The sequence below is a fragment of the Diadema setosum genome, chromosome 10 (genome assembly GCF_964275005.1).
Source record: "Diadema setosum chromosome 10, eeDiaSeto1, whole genome shotgun sequence".
Lineage (NCBI taxonomy): Eukaryota > Metazoa > Echinodermata > Echinoidea > Diadematoida > Diadematidae > Diadema > Diadema setosum.
In genome coordinates this window covers 6578001-6602758 of record NC_092694.1, presented here as the reverse complement: position 1 = coordinate 6602758, position 24758 = coordinate 6578001, and the positions used below count along the sequence as shown (strand labels likewise).

At 36.7% G+C, this 24758-nt stretch overlaps 1 protein-coding gene across 1 annotated transcript; it reads left to right on the top strand.

Moving 5' to 3' along the window:
* Positions 1-5296: 5296 nt before the first annotated feature.
* On the top strand, positions 5297-18979 carry LOC140234186 (digestive cysteine proteinase 2-like). The gene is made up of 10 exons (XM_072314255.1): positions 5297-5420; positions 6560-6715; positions 7123-7295; positions 9224-9479; positions 10990-11185; positions 13946-14139; positions 15264-15355; positions 16546-16710; positions 17504-17693; positions 18681-18979. The coding sequence occupies exons 1-10, from the start codon at positions 5375-5377 to the stop codon at positions 18890-18892; spliced, it is 1680 nt and encodes a 559-aa protein (XP_072170356.1). The 5' UTR covers positions 5297-5374; the 3' UTR covers positions 18893-18979.
* Positions 18980-24758: the final 5779 nt, after the last annotated feature.

Sequence of the window (24758 nt, the reverse complement as noted above, 5' to 3'; positions counted from 1 at the left end):
TATTCTGGGAATACGAGCAGACGGTCTGGAAGCCCGACTAATGTCTTATTATAATCAAATGTTAGTATTATTGACAGATGATGTCATTGACAGGATCTTGGCTTCGAAGATTTGTTTATTTGTTTGTATGTTTGTTGTTGTTGGTTTTTTGTTTTTTGTTGTTGTTGGGTTTTTTTTTTGGGGGGGGGGGTGGCGTATCCAGGTAATAAAAAAAAAGGAAATAGCGGGAAAAAAATTACTACAAAATACAGGTGATGTTGAGAGTATTCGCTATGAATCAACATAAGTCAGTATGCATTCACAATTTGTAGGTCCTTTAATGTTGTTTCTGGAAAAGAATTATCTCCTAGCCCCACAGCACTTTTGAACTCAGACCTACATAGCACTATTACTGCTTTGTTCAAAATCACGGCTCTGAATCATTGGCTTCACGCCACATGAAGAGTACAACGCGGCAGTATTCAATGACCTATGAAGAGTTAAAATTGATTATAAAGTTGATTTCTATGATAAGTCTATGGCAGACTGTGTGTTAAGGAAATTTAAAATCGATTTATCTTTTCAGAAAACAGGGCCCTGGTGTTTGACACAGTTGACCCTAGTATTTTATGGTATAGATATTACAGGGCTGATGGACTGATGGTCATTGTCATAGATTCAGATCATTTGAACTGTCCACTGAACAATCGCTTTGGACTTCTTCAGGGGTTAATATGGACCCCAGTTATTCACTGTTTACTATGATCTTGTACAGCGGCCACAGAATCAGGGTAACTGCAGCCCCTAGCTCCCCCTACACACAACATCTAAAATTAATACTTCAGAACATAGGATAATCATTTGGAAAGTAAAGCCTTACCAACATAATTATATCTAATTATCGAGTGTTTATTCTTAGGTGGCCTTCGTTTATGTATCAAGACGCAAAATGCATAGGGCCTACAGACCTCGTTTATAAATCAGTCAGTAATTCATCGTTATCATTTTCATCAACCATTTAACCAGATAATACATTCTACGACCAACTCCATGTTTTGTACATCGTCAAATCACTAATTGGTTTTGTAACTGTTACTAACGTTTATACACATGGGGATCAGTGCAATAATAGTAACTTGCCTCAGTCTGTCAAACTTACCTCATTGCAGAATATGAATGTGTTGCGTAAGAACTATCAGAGACTTTTGTATTCATAATCATGGTATTATCGATCTGTCACACTTCAAAGAAATTTCTATGAGAACTTGTCAATTCCCATTTCAATAACATTGTACCTACACGTATTTGTTTTTATTAATAACATCCATTCCCTCTCTTTTTTTGTTGTTGCATAAAATGTTTTAAAGCTTCATTGATTTTATCCTCTTGACTCGTGTTTGTTTTACCATTTAAGTTTTTTTATGTTTCACATTGTTTTTTATAATTATGTCTCACGGCGTAGCAAGATATAGGTCCCTTTTATAAGTGGACACTTTTTTCAAAACAGCTTCGTCGTGGCATCATCGATAGCCTTTATGTTACTCAACTATCAAAGTATTGCTTATTTGCTTTGTATAGTGTGTTTATACGCAAATAAAGTACCATACCAAGGCAGCAAGGCTGCCTGAAGTGAAGGAGAGTTTGTGCAATGTGATTCATTCTTTCATTCATTCATTCATTCATTCATTCATTCATTCATTCATTCATTCATTCATTCATTCATTCATTATTCCATCAATTTCCAACAGAAACATAAAATTTTCACAGAATTTGAATGCATAAATATTACATCACAATTTATAATAAACGAAATGATATAAGTTTGCCAAAAATCTCATAAGTATTAGTATTACTAATGCTAAAGAATGCCAAGGAGCAATACTTGTAGGGTGCACCCCCCCCCCCCCCGTAATACAAGAAATCATTATGATTGATGAAAAAAAAGCGGAATTACGAAACAAAGTATAGGACATAAAAACCTATAGTTAACCCTAAACAAACACACACTGGACAAATCCCTACATCGATGGCGTGCAATGGAGTGGGAAGCGAGAGGGGGGGCGGGGGAGGGGGAGAGGGGAGGGGCGAGGGAGGGGGAGAGGGTGAGGGCGGCGAGGGAGAGAGAGAAAAACTACTTACGTGGTGCGAAGATAAAGAAAGTAGAGAACTGTACGAAGAACTAATGCTGATGCTGATAAAAGAAAGGTATTTATGAATACATGTCATTTAGCGGTGCTTACATTGCTCTTTTCAAACGTTCATGATCTACGAAATGCGGTGCCGGACTCTTGCCGCATTACGTACACAGATCACATGGGGTGCACATCACCACCTCGTCACCCACGAGTCATTCACGAGTCATTCAGTTCACGAGCTAGACACGACATGAACATCAATAAGCCAGATCGGGGTGCCACTTTGAGCATCAGCAGGAAAAGGTAATTATTATTATTATTATTATTTTTTTTCACCAGCAGAGCATGTTGGTTTTTTTTTAATTCACCGAGATATGCATCCTGTGATGTGATGATTATTCAAGTAATCCTCATAAGTGGTGCTTGCCGTCACATCCACGTACCCGACAGCAAAATAAGTTTTTGGCAATATCAACAGAAAAAGATTGCTAATACATTCAATGCAAAATAATGAAATGGATGTTTTCCAAAGTGCCAATACGGTGACGGATCATTCTGGTCACCTGGTCTATGCGAGTTCACCCTTTGTTTGAACATGACTGATGAATTCCATAAATTATTGTTACGTCGGGCAAGCTAATGCATTCTGTCGCTTGAAAACTAGTGGAGTGCCTAATCAACTGAGAAAGAACAATTGTCATTTGTACCCATCTGTACATGAGCCAACCCCGAAGTGGCTTATTACACAATGTTCGCCCCATCACGATAAATGAGCAGCTATAATAATCATATAGTATGTGCTTACAAGCTAGAACACTTGTCTTGGCAAAGGGCCCGCGAGCTTGCCAGGATGAACAGCGCCATCTACAAACAAATGACACGCATTATTTTTGCGCCGGGTGTTCCTAAAATGGCATTTAAAAGCTGACGAAATTATAATGAGAGGGTGTCAAGCCTATTATAGTGACGATCTCGTGAGCCTACTTTACTGAGTGTCTAACTCGTAGGCTGTATAACTCGTGGATGTCTAGCTCGTGGGATGACCCCATGATTTGATTGTATAATGTTACAATTATGTGTGTAAAACCAGTCCTGTATGGTGTCCATAGTCTATAGGGCACGAACAAGTAGCGGAAGGCAAATTTAGTAAATCGCCATGTTCTTGAGAGATTCCGCGGTCCTTCATAAATAATTCAGAATTGTTTATGACCAAAATTGACGCGGAGAAAACACTTCCTTACACCTTGGCAATCTTTTCTACATTGTCCCGGGGACATCGTCAGGACATCCTGCCTCTTTCTCTTCCGCTAAACTCTCTAGAAAAAAAAAAAAAAAGCCTCTGCGATCCGATACGGACAGCTCTGTGGAGACGAGCGGAAGTCACTCAAACATAAATGTTGCTATTAAACCTGGTACTTACCTAGTACTATATGTGTATGATATACACGTCAAACTTAATAGTGAAGCCGCTGCGGACATTGATGTCAATACGGTTCTGGCTGGGTCTGTTATAATCAATCTAAAAAAAACCCCACAAAACAAACAAACAAACAAACAAACAAAAATAGAAAAAAAAACAATTAATGTGGATTGAATAAATGCTGTAGAACCCATCAGTGAAGGTTTAAAACCCGTTGAGGACGAGTCCCGAGTATGTACTCGGGCAGGTGTTTATGGGAAATGCGTGTAGCAAAATCAGCCCGTCCTCAACGGCCGCGGTTCAAAGTTTTGTGTGTAAGCTTATTATATCTACCAAAAGTTATATAGGTCAGAAACATACGGGATGATGACTTCATCACCTCAAAAGTCTCTTTTTTTTTTTTGGAATTATTTCTGCCAAAACCCATTGCATTGATATTATTTACGCTTTCTTCATTAATAAAATATATCATAAGTTTCTCTTTGATTTCCACGCAGAAGTGTTCAAAGGAAAACATGTGAGTTGTTTTTCTTTAAACAGATTTGCTGATATCAAAATGATTATCAAATCACATTTTGACACATTAGGATGTAACGTCTATACAAGTAAGAATAGTTTACAATATTGACACATCTACCTCTTTAGAAGCTCCTAAACAGCACAGTGCGTTGTGGTTAATGCCACGTATTATCGTCAATATAAAAACAAACGTTGAAAATGTACGGAATCAAACAGAAATTTGCCTTATGTATATGATACAAGCGAATATCCCTTTTGGCTCCCATAAGAAGCGGACAAAGATTATAATATTTAATCATGATAACTTATATAGATAAATTGAGGATAATTATGAGATTAAAACTAAGGTAAATTTTATTTGACCACATTCAGAAAAACAACAGATTAAAAAAAAAACAAAAAAACTCGTGTATAATGTAAATAAACGAGATATCTTATCTTAGGACTTGATGAAATTTCAGCAATCGCTGGATGAGAAGACGACTATACAGCTTGTGACGTCAAATATAAATAACGAGAACAACATTAAGAAAACATAGAGAAAGCTCAACTTTGTTTCACTTTTTATAATTAGGGGCAATTGACTTTATACCTAACCACCATGCACAGTGTACCTTTTGATATTGATAGGCCTACAGTTTTTGATATACAGTAGAAAAAAAAATGTGTCAAAGTGTAAAATACTTGTAGGGTACATCGTATTAGCAATTAGTAGGCGTACTGTATGTAGAACTTTAAAGTGATTTGGTTAATGCAACGTTGTATGCAAATATTGGGGAATAGTTTTTCCCGTCTACCCATTTCCTGCTTACGACATTAAGAACACAATGCGGTACTATAGAAAGGGAGATTCAGTGTCTTCGAAATTACTTTTTATTAGGCATAGAAAGCGCGCGAAACACCGACTGCAAACAATTATCTACAAGCTCTGAATAGGTCTTATTATATTCATTACAATAGTCACTTACTGTTAATTGCGTTTGATATTGACTCAGACACGTGGTCACGTGTACATGTATAGAATTCAAGGCAAATATCACAAGACTGTCGGGTTTTTGCCGCGTGCCATTCAGACATGTCAGAGGCGGACCTGGTTGGTCGCAAAATAAAGTCGTGATTTATTGAAGTTCTCGGATTTCGCTCCAGAGTCCAAAGTCAATGCTCTCTGGGTGGTCGACAGTCACTGTGGGTATAGGAATATTATGCTTTTATCTCTGTATGCGTGTGCATATAGTATATGCGGAACGAATTTATCTGCCTAGTTGTAATTTCCGCATGAAGGTGGGTGCATGGTTGATAACAGACAAATCAGCTCATCAAGATGATCCTCCCAGGTGGACGTGTGCTGCTCATTGGAGTGCTGGCTGGTAACAAATTTGATGATAATTTTCATAATCTTAATTCTCCCGTTTTTCGGCCACATTTACATTATATCGCTATAACCGTAAACAGAAGGAAATTTTCAGCTTAGGCCGACTGCTTGTCTATTTTCAGTTTCAATATGTATTCGATGTCTATCTACAGCATGCGCTTGGTCGTAATTGTTAGCTTACATAGGTTAGGATATACACGGCGGTCGATTAAGACTTACAAAAAGCAGTCATTTTTTTTTTCTTCTATGTTTATTCTACTGAGACCCGTCTAACCTCATTAATTGGCTATTAATACCCGAGGTACTTTCTATAAAAATGCCTGTGATATGAGATTTTGTTTATAGATCTATACATATGCTATGTAGTGTTATCATAGCAGGAACTGTAAATCATTATTTTCTCAATAGACCTATTGTCTCTATGACTTCACAAACAAACTGGGTCGAAAAGCTAGCTTCTGTGATGCCATGAGTCTGCAACACTGCAGGAGGGACGTAAGGTGAAGAGTTCATCAATTTCAGTGACAAAGTTGATATCAAAACAGTATTTCTATGGCTTTCGTATGTCATTGATAATACTCCAAGATCATAATGATAATGATAATTTATCAATATGATCTGGGAGTATAAAGGCTTAGATGCATAATTTACCATTTGCAGATGAAACAAAAATCCAGCTTTAGTGCTTTAAAATAGTTCTAAAATGTGCGTTAGGGATAGAAGCAACCATTATTGCAGAAAGTATAATTAATGTTAAACATTGTAAAATATACAAAATGTGAACAATAGTTATAATAAAATTGTTCCGAGACTAAACTGTCTACAGTTATGGTTTATTGAGAAAAATAGTGATATCCCCTTTACATCAGGCTTTATTTCAAGATGCTTGCATGGTAGGATGTTGTGTGATACAACTGACCTACGAATATGCATAAAATTTGATATCTCGAACATTTTTAAAATCATTGCTCCCAATGCTAAAGAGTACCTTTAAGTTAATGTGAAAAAAACAAACAACCCGATTCTTTTGTGACAGTGCATTACTGTATATCTACTCAGTGACATAAGAATAATGAATCGGATTGACTAGAATCAATTACTTTAGAATCAAAGTCCAATTCTTTCTTGAAACAGGTCTGACATGCGTTCAAGCCACCCCAAATAAGCCTGTCTTCAAAGATGCTTACCACGCCACCGGCTTCATAAGGCTACCCTATGCCGAGCTGGATGAACCTTTTGAAATTTTCTACCAAGGGAAGAATAAGAGAAGCAGAATAGATGTCTACAATGGTGAGGACAATTTCAAGATTGCTGTGATGATAAAACTCATCTCATCTTACATTTCGATGAAATATAAGATGAGCAGCTTGTACAATGAATGAAACTAAGAAAGTACGAAGAAAGTCAAATTATGAAAGTATGAACAGAACAAATGAATAGAGAATAAAGGATGATTGAATGAAAATGGATTAATGTCCCAGTTGTTTCTAGTTACATGACATAAATACAATGTGAAAATAAAAGTTACACTGGGTATTGCATACCTCACGAAAGAAACAGAAATGAAGTTGTGATTGGTAGTCTATAAATCAGGAACACACACTAATTGAACATAATGTTTCTACAATTATTACACAATTCCAACTTCATATTGATACTGTCGTGACTGTTAGTCTATATTCTGCTCCCCTTTCAAGGGATGGACAAGACATTCTTCCGAGGTGATGAACCTTCTTACGGCAACACTTACAAGATCTCTCCGGCAACAATTTCCAGTAACAAATGGCAGGAAACCTGCTTCAATGTGACTGGAGACAAGACTAATCCAGTCCTGGCTCAGAGCCTTCTACCAGATCTCACCTTCTTCACGGTAACATTCGTTTCAATTGTTAAATCACTAGTCATTTCATTCATTCATTCATTCATTCATATCTTTCATCCGTCCATTCATTCATTCAAGACTATATTTATTCATTCATTCATTCATTGGTTTCTTTCATCCCTGTTTATTGTTACTGTACTGTACTGTATTGTTACTGTGTATTATTTTGTTTTGTTCATATATTGATTGATTGATTCATTCATTCATTCATTCGTTCGTTCGTTCATCCATTCATTCCTGCACTCATCCATTTATTCATCCATTTATCTAACCATTCAGTCATCTAATTCACCTATACTTTTTACGTCCACTTACTATCTTATCCATCTAATCAATTTAATTTTGTCATCTTTTCATTCATTGATGGAATTTAGTAATCCATTCATCCTTCATCCATCCATTCATTCATTCATTTACTCATTATTTCAGTCATTTTCATTCTCAGAATTCTGGTATGCACCTGTTAAGCCACGGCACCAAATCTTGGGTTGATTTAGCTGCAGAAATCATCTTCTTCACATTATTCAATCGCTATTCAGTTCAGTTCAGTTCAGTTTTTATTTCTGCATTTCAAAATCAATACAAATCCACAAATCAACAAAATACTTACATAGTCATTTACACAGCTAATATTCGTAACGTTTGAATCTTACATACATTTTTTTTTCAAGAACGAATATCATATATGAAAGGAAGCAATAGGAAATGATAAAAATGAAATGCAGGGGACCATCATCATAAGCTAAGCTTGACGAGGAAGATTGGGGTTGAGAAATAATTAGATAGAACCACCTACGGTCATCAAATCTGCAGCCTATGATGAACAAGCCTAATCAAAATAGGAATACATAAGATCATCATAAAGCTTGTTGAAAATACAGACCCTTGTGAGAATTCAGAACGGAGATGCAGTCACTGCAAGCAAGGAGCTACTACTCTGTAGTAGCTCCTTGCTGCAAGTGTACATATACGTTACAACTGGTATTCCTGGTTGGAAAATATTGGCATCTACACATCATTTCACTCAGGCGCATTTTGGATGCAGGTCACTCCTTGCTATACGATTATGTTGGACTCTCCTACAATCTAAAAGAGTGCAAACAGTCAAAGGGTATATTGTCTGTGAGGGCAAGTCATAGATTGGTAGTAGTTGGTTGTAAATGGGTATTGAAGTAAGCAGTACGTTGGAGGGTTGGTGAAGAATTATGAGTATAGTGTATAGTCATAAAGATAACGGATTTTTATAATCAAAGATTACTTTGAGTAGTACGATTGCCACGTTAGCTAGAGAGAAATTAGATAAAGACCCCCACCCTCATCATACTTAGCAGCTTATCGTTGCCTACATCGCATGTCACAAGACACCCCAGTAATAAGAAGGAATCCTCCCAACTATTGCATACCGAGCACGATAACCTCAACGGACCTTTTTTTTTTTTTTTTTTTTTTTTTTTTTTTTTTTTTTTTGCTATGATGTGCCACAAGGAACCATGTCTGGTTCTGTTAAGACAGAAAATCAATCATTCGATACAAAATCACTCAAAATTTTATTCCTATGTCAAATTCAAGAGCAACAAAATCACCAGTTGAAGATTTATTTTGTAACAAAATTATTAGTGGGGAAGTGATATTGTAACAGTGATATTGTAATATCTCCATTTTGCATAAATTGCCAAAGATAATAGTTATATTATGATCTCAATTCACCAAACATTGCAATGTATTTACTACATTTTGCCCTTGTAAATCATACACTGCTTACAAATTGATAACATGACCAATTAATTTTACTTGTGTGAAAGCAACAGTATGTCCACATTTTACAGTCTATTCCAATAATAATGCTATGTCTGTCATCAGTATATGATTTAATGAAAATGACGTGTAAAGGGCACAAATTATTTCCTCTACACCAGTACTCGAGGACGGAGTTACGTAATGGGCTGATGGTAGACCTGTGGCAGAACGTTACCGCTACGACGTTCTCCAACCTCACACGGAAGAGCGTGTACACTTTTGCCGTGACGCGATCGGCGCCGGTGCGACCCGTGCAGTATGAAATGATGGGTTACAACACTCTACAGGGTTCGCACTTCGACAAATACGTGATCGATTACGAATTCTTTGATGAGACATCGGCGATTCCGAACACGACGTTTGACATTCCTAAAGGTGACTTCTTCAAACGATTTAGGAGATTAATCTTTAATCCTTTATATTTTGTACAGTGACATTTATCTGTAAGTTCCAGTGAACAAACTTCTGACAGAAAGAGAAGGAAAATACATTGTTGGATGTTTCATACTTTGAAACAAAGATTGCAAACCATGGATCTCCCATTAACTCATCCCCTCCCAACTTTCGACATTTCCATAGAGTTTGTGCAGGTCTCATTACATGTGCAACCTGTATAAAAGTGGAACCTTAGCTATTCGGCTGATTTGTCAGCTGTGATATTCAGTTTCCATTCATCAGCAGTCTTGTAACCAAATTTATTCATTTGCATGAAAATGAAATCAAAGATGTAAAACCAGGGTTGTCCTCTCCCTGGTGAAATAAAGAGGTGATGATAAGTGTCATAATAGACCTGTAGATCCACAGTTGACAGAGTTTGGCACAAAAGGCATGACTTTTAGCATTTAGCATTTTATATTGATTTTATTCAATACTTCATCTGTTCGTAATCATACTATAATTCGAGCAACGTTTGTCTGTTTGTTCCTCTACTCCTCCCAAGTCCTTGGTCCGATCTCCACCAAACTTAGTGGGTGGTTGCAGGTTGACCGCGAAATTGCCCTTGAGGGGTTCATTTTTGGAAAGGTCAAGGTCACTGGGGTCAAAGGTCAAATAACTTCAGACACCCGATAGAGGGCGCTATGTAGGCCTACTTATATGGGGATTCCCCAAGAAATATAATCAGACACCCGATAGAGGGCGCTATGTAGGCCTACTTATATGGGGATTACCAGGTGTACGCCAAAGAGATTTTTCTCCTCAAAATCTCTTTGGTGTACGCCTATACTTATGCTTCCAGCAAGTTTGGCCAAGATCGGACCAAGGAGTAGCGCAAAACAGATACATTGTATTTGACGTCTGTTGACCCAGTGACCTTGACCATTTCTGGGGAAATCCCCATGGAGGATTTCTGACACTCCACGGGTACATTGACTAGTAACCATAAAACAAACAGATTAAACTCTTTGATCAATGAAGCAATGATAAAATAGAGTTGCTGTATAAAAGACTTATGAATTGTATGTTTCTCTCACTTCATCTGTAAGATTAACATTACATAATAATGTTACATTGCCGCAGCAAAAGGACCCCTAATCTCTTCCAGAGACGATGGAATCATTCTTCCAGTTTCTCTGTCCAATCTTTCTGTCCTTTTGTTTATCAAATTGCCGAGTGATGATGAGTTATAGAATTTACTCGGATGTTCCCTGGTAACAAAACATAAGAATAATAATAGTAATAATAATAACAATAATAATAATAATTGTTATTATTATTATTATTATCATCATTATTATTATTATTATCACTATTATTATTATTATTATTATCATTATTATTATTATCATCATTATTATTATCATCACTATTATTATTATTATTATTATTATTATTATTATTATTATTATTATTATTATTATTATTATTTATTCTGCTTTGAATATAGGTTTGAAATGTCGAGGTTTCCCAGGACCGGGCATGGAGCACCAGATTACAGTCAATCCATTCCGGGAGATGATCAATCCTGAGAAGGGGGACCGATACCACCACCTGTTTAACGAGTTCAAGGACCAGTTTGGCAAGCGGTATGAGACGACACAGGAGCACGAGACAAGGAAAGGACACTTCACAAAGAATGTCAGGTATATAGCATTATACACGACTCAATTAAAAACAAACAAACAAACAAACAAAGAAGCAAAGAATCAAACAAACAAATAAACAAACATGTCACTTTAAATTCACCTATATACCAATTTCAATATCTCAGTCAATGGTTCCATGGTATTCGCTCCTGCGACGATTGCTGCCATGAAGTATTTTGTTCGCTTAGACAAAATTTAATATAAATTCTACCCGCAGACCTAACCTTACCCCTATAAATTCCAATCCTCACATCAAACTAAATCTAAAACTCTGTCGCAACCCTAACCCTAAGTCCTTGGAAAAATAAGACCCAATCAACTGTCGCAGGAGCAAATGTTTTGTCACCCAATCAACAAGTCTTTGTATAATCCTGTAAGGATCTGTGTAAAATTTGATATATTTTGACATCGTGCTAGGTTGCAAAATAGTTAATGTTCTCATATTTAGCTTACGATAGATATAGGCCTTATCCCTTAGTCACTTATTAGTGGTATATCATTTTGAGCAATTGTTCCTATTAGCATTTACGTATACCTAAGTTTAAATCCCTAATTAATTTTCCATAACCGCCATGGTCGTATATAATGCTCGTACACAATGTTGATACACTTCAGGAAGTGGTCTTGTGAGTGTAATGTACATTTGCAGGATGAATTTTCTCAAAGGAATTGAAACTAGAATATATATTGTCATTTTTATTGTCATCTTTATGACGCTGGTGAAAAAAGCTTCTCATTAAAGTGAAAGATCAGTAGTTGTGATTTCTCTTTGATAGTAGTCCAAGTGGTTAACCCCCTAACCACCAGGCTAAATTCTAACGCTTGACTTTGATGTATGAACCTATTGCTGACTGGACCTAGTGAGTTAAAGAGATGAGGGTGTAAATCCATGTAAAACTGTGGCAGACGTGCAGATGTGATTAATTGGGAAAATATTTCATAGTTGATATGTTTATTCTAGGAGTTATCATAGTCACGGGTCAAAAGGTTTATGTATACTCGGCGGCAGGATTAATATATATCCAGTAGCTAGTATCTTCCAGGAAGTAGCGGCAGGATTAATATATATCCAGTAGCTAGTGTCTTCCAGGAAGTACAGAAAGAAGGAGAAAGTGTATGAGCCTGAAGTATTTCTTGAAAGAAGCGTGCACAATGATGCCTCCGAGAGCAGCATGGTCTTACTGTTCTTTAACACACTGTTTGATATTATGGTTGCTTAATCTTTATATAATGGTTGCTTAATTTTTATAACAAAGTGTCAAACTTGGCAAACTGATCTGTGTACAATGATGTTCAAGTGGATGAAAAGTTAACCCATTCAAGTACAAACACAAAAAAGAACCAAAAATTAGGCTGTTACAGTCAATTATATATGAAACAATATCACATGGTTTATACATTGTTTCCATAATAGATTTAGTGTAACACTCGAGTTGCGAAAGGGAAAATTTAGTATGGGAAATAAAGTCACTCAGAAACTTGCATTAGATGATTATTTCTAACACCGATTCCGTTCATGAATTACTTCTGACACAGTATCAGAGATATTAATGGAATGTGTTGGGACATGCAGCTCAGATTGTTACATATCTGGAAAAAATTTTTCCGCAATTCCTTTTATCCCTCGAACTAATTTTCACGGACCAGCTTTCACATTCTGTTGTGGTCGTTACTCCCCTGATCTTGCTAGATGAACTGAAACTTACTGACATTGAGTAGGAAACATGTGACCACACAGTCCTCATTAAAATTTGTGCTGCTGTATATGACTGTTTCATCATTTTATTTCAACAATACTTCAACCCTGACGACTTAACCTTGTTACTATATGTTTAGAGTCGAATATTAACTAAATTGTATAAAAGTGTAGCCATACATACATGTTTGTGCCTGTAGGAAAATATACCCCCTTAGATGCATGCATTAATGTTGAAGAGAAGATGCTACACAAGTCACACAACTGTAATTGTAAACTAAGTGTGATACTTCAGAGTTGGCTTTTGTACGAATTTAGTCTGGTGGTCTTGCATGGTTTCTGTAACTATGTAGTGGGTTAAATTGACATGAAAGACATGTCAGCGCTTTGTGCATGAGTGCACATAATAATAATAGTAGACATTAAGTAGAGCGCCTTTTCCACTGGATACAAAGCGCTATGAGATGTCATCCCTGGTCGCCATAGGAGATAAAATATATACACACACACACACACACACAAAAAAAAAAAAAAATATCAGGCAGCGACAGTACAAGTCCAGTGCACATATAGGGACATCAAAATAAGTAAGTCTTCAAGTTTTGTTTGAAATGATCAAGTGTTGGTGATGATTTCATAAGAGGAGGGAGCTTATTCCACAGCCTACGAGCAGAAGAAGAGAAAGCTGCATCGCCAGCTAGTTGTTGTTGTTGTTGTTTTTTTTTTCATGTGTGGTTGAGTGAAGGTAACGGATGATGAAAGACGAGTGCGTCTACAGAGTGAGAGTGTCGTACCAGACACTCCCCAATGTACTCTGGAGCTCTATAAAAATTGTTGACTACTTTGTAGACCAGTAGGAGAAGCTTGAAGGATATTCTTGCTTTGACTGGCAGCCAGTGGGGTTGGCGTATAAGAGGAGTGGCATGAGAACGTGAACAAATATGGTAGAATATCAAATAAAGCAGATTAACATTATGAACTCATCAGGAATTAAGTTTGTAAGAAACTGTCAAGTAAACGATGTTTCACCTGAAAATCTGGAATTCACATGTCCACGTCAGAATGATTCACTCGATGAATCGAGCCAACCGAGGCTTCACCCTGGCCATCAACCACCTCGCCGACCTCGCCGAGGACGAGTTCAGGAAGATGAGAGGTCGACAGAGGTCATCTGGTTCCAACCACGGCATCCCTTTTGACGGCTCCAGGATCAAACCCGAAGACGTACCAGACTCCATCGACTGGAATATTCTTGGTACGTGATGTGCATCACAACATCAAAACGGGTGTACGTCACGAATTCGACACCCACGAATCGTCCAGCCCACTAGTCATACGGCCCACGAGTTATACAGCCCACGAGTTATATTAACAGCCCATGTGCCCATGAGTCCGACACAAGGCCCACCGGTTCGACACTAATCAAACATGGCCCACGAAACCACCATATAAGCCCCGAGGGGTAATGTCGAACTCATAGGCCGTTTTGCCTAGTGTAGAATTAGTGAGTTGTAATTGTTTTCCTAGTGTTGAACTCATGGACCTTATAATTTGCCTAGTGGGTTATTCAAGGGCTATATGATTCGTGTGCTGTATGACTCATGGACATTTTTTTTTTCAATGTCGAATTCGAACTCGTGGGCCGTATGACTCGTGGGTGTCTGTCTCGTGGGTTACCAGGTGATAGCTAAGAGTAAAATCTATGTGCATATAACAACATTAAATTTTGGGTAATCTTCATCTTAGCTTGACCCTAATAATGTGGTAGACCCAGGCCCCATTATATTCATTAAAAAGAAAGTTGCTATAATCAACTCCTGATGGTGGAATGACAATGAGCGTATTGTCATGCTTTGGCTAGCCCAAGAAAATTAGCTTTCTGTTTCGCTGTTGATTGGAAATTGCTATTCTAGTAAGAGTTGCAATACTATAACATCTTTTATGAAATGGGGTCCCACAGCTAGGTGATGTGATATGCTGAAAATTTGTGATGTGTGTGGAAATACGGAACAACAATTTAATGGATTTATTTACACACAGCAACAACAGGTATCCAGTGACAATGAACATTAAATTAAAAAATAAAAGCAAAAATCCTGTAAGTGTTCAAAAGTAGGATGACATGATTCAGAAAGATGATTATGTATCATCAGTGGTGAAGTCTTAACATTTATTTTCCAAACAATTAGGAAGTATCAAATATGAAATTGTACAGCTGAACTACAACTGCTATGAACGATATGGCTTTTTTTTATTATTATTATTGTGATGTCTTGCTCTACAGGAAATCTCATGTGAGTATTTCACTCTTGCACCTATAAGCAACACACTACCACTTTCTCTTCTTTGCTAACACCTGTATAATCCTCCAATGTGCAGGTGCCGTTAGCCCTGTCAAAGACCAGGCCATTTGTGGATCCTGCTGGAGTTTTGGTGCTGCTGAGGCCATAGAGGGCGGGTACTTTGTTAAGGTTTGTGCGGGGAACCTATATTGCTAGCTTTACAGCAAACTATTTTGGGAGAAGATATAGATAATCAATTAAATAAAAAAAAAAACTGGAAACAAACCTACTGTTAAGACGTGAAAAAAAAAAATTACATCAGTCCATTTTAGGAGAACTATATGAAGAGTTTTATCGCAAAACAAGCTAACTCCATTCTTGTTGAGTTGAGATATTTGTGATTAAAGCTGCTAAAAACAAAGAAAAATAATAAGAACATATGGGATATTTTAATCATAACTTCTAGAACATTCCTTGTTATGTTAAGAGTGAGGTATCACCGGAAAGGTTTTATTTTGCTCTGTCTTACGATTTACATACTTTAACATGTTTAAAAATGCCGCTTAGCCCATTATGCAATGAAACTCTTCATATTAGCACAACAAAAAAGTAATTTCTCCTTTGATAAAAAATGGCTCAACTTTTGAATGAAAATTGAGCAAAATGATTTGGTAAGGATGTTCCTATACCTATATACTAATGAATAATAAGAATGATCTGTTCAGTCACGCATGAGTGAGCACACATTAAAGAAAAGTTGGTCACTTTTCAAAAATCACGCGAGTCATATTTTTTTTTTTGGGGGGGAGGGAGGGGGTAGGGGTGCATGGGCGGGGTCTGTGAAAAAAAAATCAATGAAGATTGAAGTGATGGTGATGACCGTGATGTATGACAAAAAAGAAGATGATATTGGTGAAAATGTAAGACTGGTGTTATAGTGTTGACAGGTGATAATGATTTTGCTACTGATGATTATGATGAGAAAGAGATGAAGATAATGATGAAAGTGATGATCTGGACCATAATTGCATAAAAAAGATAATAATAGTAATAATTGCAGAAATTCTAGATGTTGTAACATTGATGACATCTAGTGAGAAATATGAATTTGACAAGACGATAATTGCACATTTTAAAAGCGTAAATGTAACAGCTTGGTGGCAATTATTGCCCATGTAATATTGCAAGACCTGATATAAAATTATGTTTGTTTGTTTTTTCTCCATTCAACGATCTGAATCCAACTATATTGTGAAGTAGATGCACTCTATTTGTGATATCCAGTCTGTAGGGAAGAGGATTAAAAACTTGAAACCCATTCTGCCAGTGCTGCAACACAAGCTCCCTTGTATCCCTTTCTTGTTTCATCTTTATCACAGAATAAGAAGCGAATTCGTGTGTCGCAGCAGATGTTGATGGACTGTACCTGGGCCATGGGAAACAATGGCTGCGATGGAGGGGAGGAGTGGAGGGCATACGAGTGGTTGCATAAGAACAAGGTTGGATTCGAGGCCGAGGAAGACTACGGACCGTACCTTGGACAGGTTTGCATTGACTTTGCTTTGAATTTCTGGTGTTTTTTTTTTTTTTTTGTGTGTGTGTGTGTGTGTGTTCTTGCGTCACTCTGCGTCCTTTTGACCTTCAACAACCAGGTCTTCTTCTTGAAGGTCAAGGGATATCCCAGGATGAAAATCCAGTTGAATCCCAATTGAAGAGGGTTCATTACAAAAACAACTTTATACAGTAAGCCTACGTGGTGTGGGGGTGTGTGTGTGGGGGGGGGGTAGGGGTGCTGGTTGCCACACTCTCCCACCTCCCTGACCTGAACCAGTATTTTAAACACACTTTACAGCTTTACTGTCTTGTGTTTGCTGGGCTTGTTTTGTGTGTATGTGTGTGTGTGTGTATGCATGTGCGTGTGTGTGTGTGCGTGTGTGTTTTATGACAGGGATATAGAATATGAACTATTTCAAATTAAATATCGATAGAAGAATGTAAACGTTAATCTCCTGGACCTAAAACACTTGCTGTATTCAACCATGCTGGGTTCTTTCACCAGTTTTTAATTAATTTGCGCAAGACTTGACCGACAGCGAAATAGCTAGCCTACAAGGCATGTAACAATTTGCTTCAGTCCAACAGAAATGTCAGGAGACACCACGGGCTACGGGGATTGTGTATTTCTTTATCATGATATATTATCGTCAGCTCGTTTCCAGACACCAGTGCCAATCTACAGTGCTCCACCTAGATGTGGAGTCTGGATCAGTTGGTACATAAAGCTAAGTAAACCTTCCAGGGTTAATGTCATTGTATCTTATTCAATGCCTGACTCAGGATGGGGAGTGTCATTACGACAAATCCAAAGGAATCACTACACTGTCCAGACATGTGAACGTCACTTCCGGGAACCAGGATGATGTCAAGAAGGCCATATCTACCAGAGGACCAATTTCCGTTGGCATTGATGCACATCTCCCATCCTTTGCCTTTTACTCTTACGGCGTCTACTACGATGCAAAGTGTGGTAAGTGTTAATGCCTTTTTTTTTTTTTTTTTTTTTTTTTTTTCAGTCAAAGGCACTCACTAAGCTGTTGCTGAGCTGCTGCTATACAGCACGACCTCTTGCGACCGAGGCAAGCCAATGGCAACCATGCATTGGACCTTGTTATCTTCTCAGTGGAACGTCCAAAGCACTGACTCGAGTTCTCTAACTTCTGGGCCCCGTTTTATGTAGAGTTAAAATTGATTATAAAGTTTATTTCTATCATAAGTCTATGGCAGCCTGTGTGTTAAGGAAATTTAAAATTATATCGATTATATCTTTTGATAAAACAGGGCCCTGATCATGTTTTGTTTTGTTTTTTCTGTGCAACAATATTGAAAAGCCCTTTGCTTGAGCCGTGGCGTTTTTGTCATGCATGCACAGGACAACTCATGACCAGTTATTTCAAGTCTGCGCAAAGTTACTTATATAGCCTCTAATAAGTATACAGCCTAGTTTTATCATTACGCGTGTAAAAAGTTTAAAGCCTGAGATCGGGTTTTTCCGGATCGACTTTTGCAGCACATGGCATGTCTTGTCTGATGCAGGTGGCGTGTATTCTTTGTGTTTGTCAGTGGGGAAGGGGAGCTATTTGCAGAAACACCGAAAATTATACGATGTATCCTCAACGTTTGATCTAGCCAGTCGCTGGGGTATATTGGTTTGTTATTGCTGTGTGTGTATGTGTGTGTGTGTGTGTGTGTGTATGTGTGTATGTGTGTATGTGTGTGGTGAAATGTTACAATATCTTGTAATTGAGCCTCCAAAATACAAGTCAGCTTGATCCATCATCAAAAATAATGAGGAGAAATACAGGTCATTACATCAAGGCTGCATGTGAGCATCAAACCATTGCTGATGTTCTGACCTATATGAGAGAATTGGTGTGCTTGTCCAAATATTTGATAGAATGACGTTTAAAGCTGAAAGAAATCATATTATCATCCTTTTGGAATGTTCAATTTAAAGGTAACACCTCTAAGGACCTAGACCACGCCGTACTGGCTGTTGGCTACGGGACATACAACAATCAATCTTACTGGCTTATCAAGAACTCCTGGTCTACTTACTGGGGGAACAACGGCTACGTCATGATCAGCATGAAGGACAACAACTGTGGAGTGGCCACGGATGCTTCTTACCCTTGCTTTGGGTTTCTTGACTGCCTCCCTATTTTGTAAACATATCAAAATATTAGACCTAATGCCGTCGGATTTCTTGCACCAACCTTCTTTAGCCCCGTCCCTTTCTCCCTCGCTCCCTCTCTCTCCTTATACACACTTATCTTTCATTTGCTATGTTTTTCACCTTTAAGTCTCATTTATAAAGATGCTAATTTTAATGTATAATTTTTATATGTTCTTGATGTAATTTTCATTTTTTTTATTATCTTTGTCTTTCAGAGTGTACGCTCACAATTTTGCAATGCTGTCATGAACTACGTTTTTTGATTTCATTTCTATGTCGATTTTATGTAAGTTCACACTATCATTGTCTTCGGACTTTCTGATGAGTGACAATAAAAACTGAATTGAATCTATTTGAAAATTAACGTTCGGAAACAAACAACGCAAGAAAAAAAGCAAACATTTCTGTGGTTTGATGCTTATACACCCTATATTTGTTTCTTTTATTTTATTGCTTGTCGTTAGTATGTCATAAGGTGGAATGAATATTCCCCTTTTGCTATTTCAAGCTCTATTTGTATATTTCGGTTGCACAATCATCAAATGCCTCGTGTTTTAATTCATAACTTTGCTTGAAGTTGTCAACACATCTTGAAAGATTAAGTTGAATTAATTTCTCTGTCAAATTGAAAAACCATTGAATTATTTTCATGATTGTGTGGTAAACGCCTATATTACAAGTTTCTTTTAAATAATATTATATCAATATCATCAAATAGAGAGAAAATAATGATATTGCTCTGGCTACATAACACGATTTTTTTTCGATATTGAAATTATCACATAATTTATATACTTTGATTATTTTCTTTGATTATCAGCAGTTTCAATCTCAGATATATCAAGTCGATAGAATCAAGGATGCATCTGAACTCTTCCTAACATGTCAATAAATTTGCCAGCACAGTAGCAGCTTTAGGAAAGAGAGAGATAGAGAGAGAGAGCTTGAATATGTGTTTCAATGATATGTCCGTCACATTGCTTGTTTCAATACTTTGTGTCATTTTTTTCTTATCACTTTTCGAAGTTCAAGTGTGTAATATCTGTCAATTGTTCGTCTCTGTGTGTTGCTGTAGATTAGTCTATCATAATGCCATTTTTTTTTTACGCATAAAGTGCAGCTGATCATAGAAGTATGTGCATGTTTTACATTTCCACATTATAATGTTGTTACTATCGATTATCGTCAAGTAATCAGTGTTTGAAATAAAGTCATTCTAGATTTGATGGCTTCTATCTGAAGTGCCCGCAAACTTGAGCTTTTATCCGATACACTCCTGATGTATTTGTTCTGAATACCTGTACAACAAAATAATGTAACTCTGGAGTTCAATATATTACCCCATACTGATCATTTAGCTAAGAAAACTAACACGATGATTCGCCAGGTAATGATTGTTATCACAGCAAAGGGAGCGTAGCAAATAAGATACATGTGTTATAACAGTACTAAAAAAAAAAAAACTGTATCTGAAATTTAGTAACTCGAAATGGTGTCAACTTTAGTCAAAGTACTTTACCAAGTTTATTGCATCAATTGAGATTTACTTTCATACATGGGCCTATTGTGTCTTTCTCCTATAAAGTTATATTCTTGAGTAATTTGTTGAATAGCTGTCGCATTAGTTACTCTGATATCTCTATTACTATATACAGTCGTTATATGCATCATCTTTCGTCCTACATACATTCATAGTGCATGTTATACATTTAGTTTTTTCTACTCCAAAGTTCAGATTACAATGATTTTCCCCCTGAACAAGAAATAACCACTTTGATAGATAATGCATTATTCATATTTTGTACGTTGTTTTCCCATCATGTGAGAATGATTCTGGAGATTCTAAATGTATGTGCCACTGGAAACAGCAATAGACGTGATAGATATACGCAATCCCATGTCAAATTATATCACAGGAGGACTGTACGTTGTCCTATAGACTTGTAAAGTGTGGTTAAATGTATATGGTACTGGATTATGTTCTCTATAAAACGAACTACGATAACCCTGATCAAACTGCAAAGCATGTAACTGTATAAGTTTCGTATTTCAATTTTGACTAATAATTTGTTATAGAAAAACAACGCGGAATGTCAATAGTGCATGCGTACAGCTCTTTCAATTTCCTAAAAGAAATATGATAATATGTTTTGTTTTTAACTCGTTTCATATACCGTCCACACAGAATTGCAAGAATATTCTGGTGTATGCGCACCATTTTTTCTTGATTATACAATCTGACATGCACTGATAGATGAAGTACTAGAAGAAACACGACATAGTTGGACTATGACATTTATGAAGTGTAGACATTTTCTTCTTTGTGTATCGAGTTCTGTTACATGCTTTACTCGTGTGTTGTTGTTTTTTTTTATGAGAGTAAAAGTAAAACGTGATACTGAAGTGTAACAGGTATATCATGATTTTGTTGAAGAATATTTGAAAAAAGCAATAACAGACACTTTCATATCATTTTCTGTACAATGTATACTTTATTGCAATAATGTCTTCACATCCGTACCCAGGCCAGTTAGAATGTCACATATTCTGCTGTTTCAATAATTTTTGGTAATTTTGAACAGCTTTTTGTGAATAGAATATTATCTGCAATGCTCTGAGCAATTTCCTTCAATAAAAATGAAGATGAAGAATAATTCAAGATTCAATGCATCAGTAATTTTATTTAGATATGTATATCGTTGAAAAGGTGGACTTGAATCATTCTTGACAACTCCCACAAGCCCAAGGAACAAAATTAGATGGAGACATTATAGGCCTATGATCATCTCTCTGCAAAACCAGAGGTTGCACAGTACAACAATTTTATGCTAAGAGATGCCAACTGTCGGCCCTACTTTCCTGGCAGTATTTCGTGCTGATATTTGGCGAAAATACTGAAGGTTTCAAGGAAAATACAATTTTGCTCAAATCCCATTACTGCACACGCTCATTGCTGCAAAAGTGAAAAAAAAAATATTGTTTTCTCGCCATATTATGGCCAATACGCCACGTTCATTGCAGGAAAAGTATTAACAAAAAGTGTTTTCTCGATAAAGTAGGCCAGTACGCTCATCAGCCCTCGCAGTACTATGGGGTTGTTTACAAAGATGGCATCCCTGAATGCTGTATTTTGATACTTCTAGAGGTTGGTCAGTACTGTGGCAGAATGGTTAGTTGCCCAATCAGGCCTCTAGGGAGGAGGTAACTTTTTAATCTTAATATTTTCAGTTATAAAAATGAATTGCATGCATGACCAGAGCATAAAGGGGTATCATTCAGTCGGTTACAGCTCGTTATTCCGAAGGTTCGTTATTCCGAAGGCTCTTCAGTCCGAAGATTCCTTATTCCGAAGGTTCGTTTTTCCGAATTTCATTTTCGGATGAACAAATCTTCGGAATAACGAACCTTCGGAATAACGCCACAAATGTTCGGATTAACGAACCCTTTTTCATTTTCGGATTAACGAACCTCTAGGTATAGGGAATTTGCGTGTTTCGGATTAACGAACCTTCGGAATAACGAACAGCACCCCATTCAGTCATTCCAGATTATCCATCTTTTCTCCTGGAGCTTATCAGATCCTGGGAGGCCTTTATTGATGGCCACAATCACCATACCTTCATCATCACCAACAACAACGGTCATTCGCTTTGAAAACTAAAACAAAATAAACAAAACTAGACGATTCTTTATTCAAGGTTATCATATCAAATCAAGTATATGAAGAGTTTGTTCGCAAAAACCAATAAGTCCATTTTTGAAGATTTTGAAGTACGGTCTCTGTCATAAAGTACAAAATAATACCTTTCAAATGATATATTGATCACTACATATAAAGGTACATTTTTGAAGTTATGGTCAAAAGAAGCAAACTTTTATTATTATTCTCTGTATTTTTCCTGACCTTTAATCGCAAATATCTCCATTTGGCAAATATGGACTTATCGGTTTTTGCGAACAAACTCTTCATATTGTTCCAATGGTTCCAAGACGAGTAAATGTCAAATGAAGTGGTATACCGTCAACAACACGGAAAACAGAGAATAGATCGTTACGGGTGCAAGGACAATGAATTAAGGCTCACCGAAACTATGATCGGGTTGCCTCCATCTATAATGCATGGGACATAATACCTCACATTATACCTGTGGGATGACTGAAATATCTCTGATAGTTACCTACATTAAAATTATAATACTGTCCAAACACAACATTCATTTACACAGTCTACGATATATCGGAGTATCAACTGTGTACATAATAATTTATGTTCAATAGGATTGGATCTATGGATTATTGCCCTGAAGACTTCCTGGATCTCGCCTGTGAACAAAATGTTTAAAATTTCAATTTCTTGAATGAATATATTTTACGGTTAGAACAAGACAGTGATAGGGCCTAACCACCCCCTACCCCCCCCCCCCCTTAGGATCGTCCGGTGCTCTCGTCTATCCATTCTATTGGACTACTAATAACAGCCAAACGACGATCATAGGGACAGAGACCACACTCTTTTTAATAAAACCAGAATGTCTTTTTTTTAAAAACAAGATACGGACTAAATTGCAAAAGAACAGCTTTGTGGAAGCTAATTGCCGTGATTACATAGAATAAACTGAAACTGAGTGTCAGCACATGTACCAGTTACGTAACGAAACCTTAAACAATTTTAATCGATTTTTTAAAAATTAATTTTACTCATAAAACAAAAAAAAAAATGAAAGGAATCACCCAGTGTTTTCGCAGTCATGAGAAAATATAACACCCATGATCAGATGATAAGACGTAAATATAATTTTGGTCTAATTCACACATAGATAAATATTAACACATTGATGTTTATAATGCTAAATTATTTATATATATACATATATTATATTTATAGATAGATAGATATATATGCATCATGTATGCTCTTATGTAAGATAATTCTGATAATTTCATCACGAAGTGTTGCCTAAATTCAAGATTGAGTATGCTATAGTCTTAGTCAACTTATAGTTACAGTACATGATGTATTTCAAGCACTCCCTCATACCTTCGAAGTTTGACACAATAACTATGATGTTTCATTGTATCTATTTTGAATGTTTTATCAAAAGATTCTTAGATATCTTTCTTCTTCATTTTTTTCGGAACACCAAATTTCACGGTTATAAAGCCACCACCACCACCACAAAAAAGAAAAAAAAATTGTTTGATGATCTTTTTTTTTCGCCCGAACGGGCTATTAAAGAAAAACATTAATATCGAACCTCATTATTATCATAGTTAATTGAATTGACTGAAAAATTATTTGATTTATTATTCACTATTCTCGCGGCCGAAAATAGTACTGTAGCGTAGTGGGAATAGTCGTAGATAGCAAGCATGATAATTGCATATTAAACGGAATGCTGCAAGTGTAATCTCAGCAGTGAAAAAAACAAAAACATTTTATGGACTTTTATGGCTCGATAAACAGTCAACTTCCTATCACGTGTGACAGAGCGTACGAAATATTTACAGATAAAGATTTTTAAAAAAGACAGAATGAATAAAAGAGAACTAATCCTTCTTCTTCTTCCGTGAGAGTGACCGCGATCAACTTGGTGATTATTCTGTCACTTTCGGGGAGGTCTAAGTTATGCAAGTCTTCAAAGAGTTCAAGTAGATCCTAGTTGCAGTAATAATCATCATCCAAATATCATCAGGAGAGAATATATCCATACAAAGCTTGTCGTGTAAAAACTGGCTTATGATCACAGGAAGGAAAGGTGGAAGCAAATAAAACTGAAGCCTGGAACATCAAAGCCATTGGATCTGGAATGCCAAGCATACATAGCTGTTCTATTATAGAAGCTACTCATAAATTTGCAC